Here is a 7,423-nt window from a genome sequence, read left to right as displayed (position 1 = left end):
TTGTCTCACGTGAATCCAACACTATGTTATATTGTATATGGAAGTTAGCCTTATTGACTAAAATAGCAATGAACTACAAAAGCTACATAAAAGTCATCTAACATACGCACCAAACGCTACATAAAATAGCAATGAACTACAAACTATAGAGACAAAAAAACACAATTTCGTAACCACAAGGACGAAAGTCGCAACTTTTACCAAACCACAGAGACGAAAAACGTAATTTACTCGGAAACATTTTGGTCATTGGACTACAAAAACACTCTTAAGGGGCCGTTTACTCAAACGCTTACCTGGTAAGCGCTTACCAGTAAGAGTCAACACTCCAACTTACTTTACCGGGTAAGACTCTCAATCTTTATCATTGCTCTAACCGGGTAAGGTTCTCGACCCTTAATATGATGATCCAGTAAGCACTTGCCAAGTAAGCGTTTTAAACGACTCCCAACATAAAGCTCTTCCTCCAGCCATTTGAATCTAAAGGCACATAAATCAGAGTCTTATGCAAGAAAAAGGAGCTTTCCATTGGTATGCATATAATTATTTATTTATGTCCATATAAACAAGCTTAATCATGATATCCCATTTAACATCTACAAACAGCCAAGAAAAATGACATCTTTAAAAACAACAAAACTACCAATATCATATCTAAAAATCCAACTACTATATATAGTTTAGACACAGAACTTTGAGATCAACTTATCGACGTGAATGATGATATCGTCTATATGAGGTCGAACTGTCGCTTGAGGTTGAACCATCCATGATACGAACTGATGAAGAGCTTCCGGATACGGTGGTTTTGGACCTCCTCCTGATGCTGATGGCCATTTTATCTGTCCATTTATAATAGCCAACTGCAAGCTTCCTCCCGATTCCCCTAATGCATACTCAAACGGAGATGCACCATACCTGTTATCATAACGATATAAAACTATCATCATAAACAATGCCTGCAAATTCGTCCATGTATGCCAATCCAATATTCGGGCTCAATGCAATACAAGGCTACATAAAAGGATTCTCATAAAGCCAAGGAGCCACGGCATAGCAGATTAATGAGACTTGAGCTTATTCGATCAACTATGCATGACTGTTTGGTAGTGACTTAATGATATAGAAAGCGACTTATTCCGTAAGCTTCTAGAGGGAGTTTTACGCAAAAAGCCAAAAAAAATTCTAAAATTGCTCCTTCCTTCTATAAAAAACCACCCCAAACAAAAACCTTCTCAATCTATACAGATAGATTAATCCACACAGACAGCTTTATCCTAGGGACTGTTTGTTAGCAGCTGAATGGGCTTAATGGGACTCACAGCTTATTCCGTTAGCTATACATGACCGTTTCGTTTGGTAGTGGCTTAATGATATAGAAACAGGCTTATCCAATAAGCTTCTAGGGGAAGCTTATGCAGAAAGCCAAATTTTTTCTAAGCCTGTCATTCCCAATTAAAAAGCATGCTCATTCCATCTGTGAAAAACCCTCTCAAACAAAAACCTTCCTAATCTATATAGAGAGATTAATCCACAGACAGCTTTATCCATACAATAATACTAAATGGAAAACCAACCAATCAGCCCCTTAATAGAAAACCAACCAATCAGCCCCTTAATAGAAAACCAACCAAACAGCCCCTACATTACATAACATCAAATGTAAAATTAGATATAACTCCTAGGAATTTTTGTTAGTGCGATCGGCCATTTCGTGTAACTAAGACCTACATGAGCCATAAGGGTTTTGGTTAAGCTCTAACAAAGGGTTTGAAGGTGCTAGAAGGGGTGGGGAGCATGCTCGTATAAGCTAACTTAACCCCGGGACCAACAAATGGTGGGGGTCCTGCTAACTGATTAACGGGCAGCCTAAAATCATATGCATCAGAAGCTAAACACTGAGGTTGTTGCCTTTTAGTTAATAGTGCTTTAGAAACTGATTGATTGGCAAAAGAAGCAAGGGATCTTACATTATGGCAAACAAAGTGCAACCTAGTGACCATACATCAGTTCGTTCATCAATGTCTGTTTGACTGGGGCAATCCCACAATTCCGGAGCTCGGAAGGGTGCTGAAACATTCTCCGCTGCCCATTCCTACCCAATATTCAAACAACAATTAATCAGCACATACATTTGAAACTAACTTACACACATAAAGGGTGGTCAGATAAGTTTTGAAGACGTTTGAGAGAAAATTAGAGCAACTTAGATAATCTTCACTAGGCAGCGAGCATCCATTTTACTCAAGTGGAAACAACCCACTATTTTAAATGAACAGAATGCTCTACAGGTCCATGTAATATAAAAAATAAATGTCCACAATGAAAAAGGCACACAGGTATAGAAACCTGTAAGAGAAATTAGCTCAAATGACCATTTCTCTCATCCAAATTGGTCTTCTAGCCATTTCGGGTTGACCCAAATGTCACTACTTCCGCAATATTCAGGTTCACAATAGTTAAAAGACAAAGAAGATGGTCAAATTCAACCAGTTTACCGTCGCAATTACGGACTTGGCCGTCGCAATTGTATATCTAGCCGTTGCAATTGCATATATGTGTTGAATTTGAAATTATTTTTTGGCCTTTAGCTAGGTCCACAATATCGCGAACCTGGATAATTGCGGAAGTAGTGACATTTGGGTCAACCCGGGAGAGAAATGGTTAGAAAACCAATTTGAATGAGGGAAATGGTCATTTGGCTCAAGGACTCGATCTGTAATCATTACACTTTCTAATTAATTAAATGATAATTAAGGGTAGAATTGGAAAGTAGGCACTTACTTTTGAAGTGAACACTTATTTTGGGACGGAGGGAGTATTAAGAAGTTAAGACACTAAAAATTTCCATGCCACCGAAAAGATGGCTTTTGATGGGGTAAGATGGGATATTTGACGGCAGCACGGTCATAAGACGTTGACATAGCAACAAAAGTGAACAATGGGCCAAGTAATCAGCTTACAACGGCAAAAATGTAAATAAATCTGAAAAGGGTGGGGGGACAACCTGCAGTTGTAGTGCTTCCGATCGAGAGCGAATTTGCTTTCTAGCAGGACGAGCACTTCCAAAATCCATCAATATTGCCAGAGGTGGCTGTCCTTTACGGTGTGTTAAAAGGACATTTCCTGGTTTCACATCATTATGTGCATATGGAGGATCAAGAGTATGCAAATGCTTGAGCCCTGCACATAGCTGCAAGCCAGTTTCTTCTTCTCAGTGGGAGATTTTGTGCACAAACATTGACACTATAAGCTTCGAAAATTATTCTTAATCCATATCATGAAACCATAGGGGCAGGTTCAAATGAGAATGACACAAAAAGTTGATAATGTGCATACTAACGAAAAATCGGATGGAAAAGTATAACAATATGGATATCAAATAAAAATGAATATATGATGGTATAATTTGTTGAGCTCCAACTTTGGTTATATTGCGGCGATTTTGATTAAAACATAAGGGGGAATCTTGTTTGTTCTAAAAAAAATTTGTAACCACCTTTTTTATCACATCCTTTGGATCATATCATCTAATGGTTAAGATCTATTCTCAACCTTTTTGTCATTCTCATATGAAATCTCCCTATAAAACGGTATCCTACGTGGACATGAAACGTATATATGTGATTGTGTGCTTCTGTTCAAAAAGTTTCAGGAGCATTAGATAACACAAGCATGCAAAACCAAATTCACCACCATGCTCTCAGACCAAGAGTATCAGGTATTCGATCATTATCACCTGTCGGAAAATTTGAAGAACATCAGACGTAGAAAAGAATTCCTTTTTAGATTTCATTGTTTTTGCATTGTCCAACAACGTGCCATCCAAATGGACTGGAAACAGCAGGTATGCTTCATGTGTCCAAGTTTGTTCAGGTGTGCCCTGACCAACAAAATAGAAGCATAACAAAGTTAAGGCATAATTCTAAAGCATGATTAAGTTCATTTTGGCTCAGGGTAGATTAATTATTGGCTTCTGCAGATTTTTGTGCATGCTAGACAAATCATTGTGAAAGAACATTGAAGTCAGGATCTCCTGGTAACCTTACTATAATGTATCCAATCTGATCCTCCAACTTTTTTCATTGTGATACACGTGTGAAGAGATGTCCAGGTAATCTAAAGGTGTTCTCATTGCTGACTATGTTTTACCTGTTCTTTGCTGACCAATCTTCTTCCCGAAACTATGCAAGAAAAACGTTGTAATCAGGATCTTAGACTGCCACATTTGATGCTAACTAGACCAAAGCTTTGCAATAATCAATCTTAGAATATTTGGTAAATTTGATCCTGGTCTGGATTTCTTAGGGCCCAGATTTTGAGAGGCGGGCAAGAATTGATGTAAGGAAACTAATTTTTAAAGGTAAATGCAAAATTAATCAACTATTCTAGCTTTATCTGTTTGTTCCAATAATCAATTTGAAAGCGCATATCCAAACACCCTGAGTATGTGTTGCAAGGATAAAGGTACGTGACACGTAGATACCATGATTTAGAGATTTTAAAGGTTTGGGGATGCAAGGGTGCATTTATATGTGTGTATACGAGTGCGTATATACAATAATATAAATCTAAAACCAAACCATTTTAATATTATTTCTTGTTTACTGTGCATACTTGCTCTACTTTTCCATGCATTTCTTCCTTTCCCAAGTTTGTCTCAAGCTTTTTATCATCAACTCACCAAGCCTTCTTAATGCATTTGTTACTCTTACTTCCGAGAGTCGCTAAGGAACCTCCCTCCCCCCCCCCCCCAAAAAAAAAAAAAACTCTACTCCTTGGTCTAGAGGAAAGGCTGCGTACATATTACTCTCCCCATTGCCCACCCCATGCGGAAATTACTGGTCCGTTTGGTTTGGTTTGGTTTATCTCAAACATAAATAGTTGTAATAAGAGATTACCAAGCAATTAAGGATATAATGAATACTCCTAGAATGTAATTGTAATCGGTTCTAGCATTTCAAGTTGGATCTAAATAAGCTACTCATATTAGCAAACAACTTCTAACACTAACATTAAATCTTCATACAAATTTTAGGACTCAGGTGCAAATAAGAATAGCAAGAGTATTACAAAGCAACATAGAATACAAATAGACAATGAGGCAGCATAACATGTTGGCAAAAATGATTACTTGTAAATCTGCAATCCTCTAGCTAGTTCCTACTAATTCACCTATATTTTCCGGTTACATCCCCGAATGTGAAATATTCTGCAAAAAGAATATGAAGCCACTTTCCAGGGCACCCCCAATGTATCGGGTCTCACAGACATCATGGTGGAGATAAATAGTGCGTCTTCGGGAGGATGGGCAGTGCTTAGAGTCGAACCCCATGAACTCCAACTCATTGTGCAAAGATGCCCACCTCCTTGCCCGCCAGGCTAAAGCCGCGTGAACAAATGTGCAATATCTGATCATACAGTATGAAGAACTCTAGGATCTTTGCTTAAAATTAATTATATCTCGTATGATCACAAGCCTCAATACAAATAAGCTTGTTACCTTTACTGGAATAATGGCATGATCTAGCAATGGCAGCAGATTTGGGTGGCTAAACAGGGACGATACACGGATCTCTTCCTTCACCATCTCCAGCTGATCATTATTCTGAATCAGAACTTTCTTCATCGCATAAGTTCCATCCTCTGCAGATAAAGTATCATTCATCTATAAATTCGTAATCTCCTCCCTTGTGTTGCTTCTATAACAATTAAATCACTACAGCGCACTCTAAATCGAAGATCAAATCAATCAATATCTACAGCGAAATCAACTAACACAATGCAGATTGTTTGAAACCCTAAAACTAGAATCCCAAAATTGGGGGAATTGTATTTACCTGAGATGTGAGAGGGATCTTTGAATTTCTTCGAGACACCACCACCGGAGGCGTCGTTGATCACCTCCTTAACAAGGAAAACATAGGCAAAACCACCCTCACCAAGCTGGCTGACGACCTTGAAGCGATTGTCGTTGATCCATACATCAGCGCCTCCGCTAACGGCGTCGTATAGGGCGTTGAGTCCCGAAAAAGAGCACCCCATTTTCTTCCCCAGTAATGGTAATGCTCTCTCTGAGAAAAGATTGTTCGAATCAAGGTTTTTGTGCAAACTAGATCTACCACTACTACTGGTTCATTACTGTTTTATATCTTTGAGATTAATGGATCATTCGGTTTCTGATTCTTGGAAATTAAGAACAGATTGATAGGAGATCTGAAGTTGATTGTAAATCTGAGTAGAAACGATAGAGATTTGTTGATTAAGGAGGTCAACTGGGTGGAAAGAAATTGTCATGAATCCATTGGTGATCAAAGTTGTTGCATTGATGTTGAAATGTATCTTAGGAAATTTGTTCGATTTATACGTTTAATCACGTTTTTAACGAAGATATCAAGTATTTTGTTATAAGTAATGATATTTTAATTATATTTTAGATTTTTATATTTAAAATAAGATGTTTATCTTATATTTTGATTATGTTTATCTATAGTTAGTTACATAAATTCAAAAATGAAGCCATAATAAGTTATATTTACGCATAATTTATTTGTGATCTTGAATTGTAAGTAATATGCATCAATAAACGGTATTTTGTGCATAAAAATGGTTTTTAAAAGTTTTTGTCAAATGATTTATGTAACTTTGTGTTCCATAATATAATAGATCAAAAACAATTTTATTTAAATCAGTACAAATCATAAATCAATCAAGCAATGGTCAATCAATACAGTCACCCATAAGGTAGAAGTTTACCTTGAAAAAGAAGCAATCAAGATGTGGGGATGAGAAACAATCGAGCTCCGAGAAAGTAAACCTAAACCGACAAAGAACCAAACAAAGAAACCATAAGGGATCGATAAGTAATGAGTCAAAAAGAAAGAAGCAAAAATCGATACAGACCATAAATCAATCGAAGCAATGGTCGAAACCCATGAGGTTGAAGCTTACCTTGAAAGAGAAGCAACCGAGCTTTAGGGAAGGGAAGTTGACGGTGATTATAAAAAATATTGAGTCAAAATCACTCATTAAATATGAAATCAATAATGGTTACCACTCTTTGAAAAAGAGAGATTATAGGGAGGTTAGTTGGATTAGATCGATTGTAAGAACGAATCAAGATTTCAATGGGAGTGATATGTTTTAAAAACATGTACGTATGCATAATTAACTGATATTTTTTATTTTTAAGTAATATGCACAAATTAATTGTACCTTATTGTTGGGTCACCTATTGATTTGGTGATGACCCACTGATCTGTTCCTGGTGATGACCCACTGATCTGTTCCTCTACCTTAGCAACACTTAGTAGTTATTGGTTCTTTGTAAGTTGGTGTCTTGGTACATACTTAAAGCCATTGGCAAAATCGAATACTAGCCGATGTGAAGACAGAAGGTCACCGATGCGGTGTTGTGGATCAA

At 37.3% G+C, this 7,423-nt stretch overlaps 1 protein-coding gene across 1 annotated transcript; it reads right to left on the bottom strand.

Moving 5' to 3' along the window:
* Positions 1-507: 507 nt before the first annotated feature.
* LOC112502954 (serine/threonine-protein kinase 16-like) lies at positions 508-6,318 on the bottom strand. Its single transcript, XM_025106995.1, has 6 exons — positions 5,841-6,318; positions 5,504-5,646; positions 3,740-3,883; positions 3,008-3,193; positions 1,971-2,095; positions 508-918 (listed from the first exon to the last, which is right to left on the bottom strand). Exons 1-6 carry the CDS (start codon positions 6,043-6,045, stop codon positions 681-683), a joined length of 1,041 nt encoding a protein of 346 aa, XP_024962763.1. The 5' UTR covers positions 6,046-6,318; the 3' UTR covers positions 508-680.
* Between the last annotated feature and the right edge of the window lie 1,105 nt (positions 6,319-7,423).

This window comes from Cynara cardunculus, unplaced genomic scaffold (assembly GCF_001531365.2).
Source record: "Cynara cardunculus var. scolymus isolate 2C unplaced genomic scaffold, CcrdV1 Un_Scaffold_2234, whole genome shotgun sequence".
Taxonomy (NCBI): domain Eukaryota; kingdom Viridiplantae; phylum Streptophyta; class Magnoliopsida; order Asterales; family Asteraceae; genus Cynara; species Cynara cardunculus.
This window is presented reverse-complemented; position numbering and strand designations above follow the sequence as displayed.

Excerpts from the sequence above, each read along its gene's own strand:
- LOC112502954 (XM_025106995.1), bottom strand. The coding sequence starts at position 6,045 with ATGGGGTGCTCTTTTTCGGGACTCAACGCCCTATACGACGCCGTTAGC. Across the intron at positions 3,884-5,503 it reads ATGCCATTATTCCAGTAAAG|GGCACACCTGAACAAACTTG; the intron begins GTAACAAGCTTA and ends TTTGTTGGTCAG. Across the intron at positions 3,194-3,739 it reads TTCTTCAAATTTTCCGACAG|CTATGTGCAGGGCTCAAGCA; the intron begins GTGATAATGATC and ends ACTGGCTTGCAG.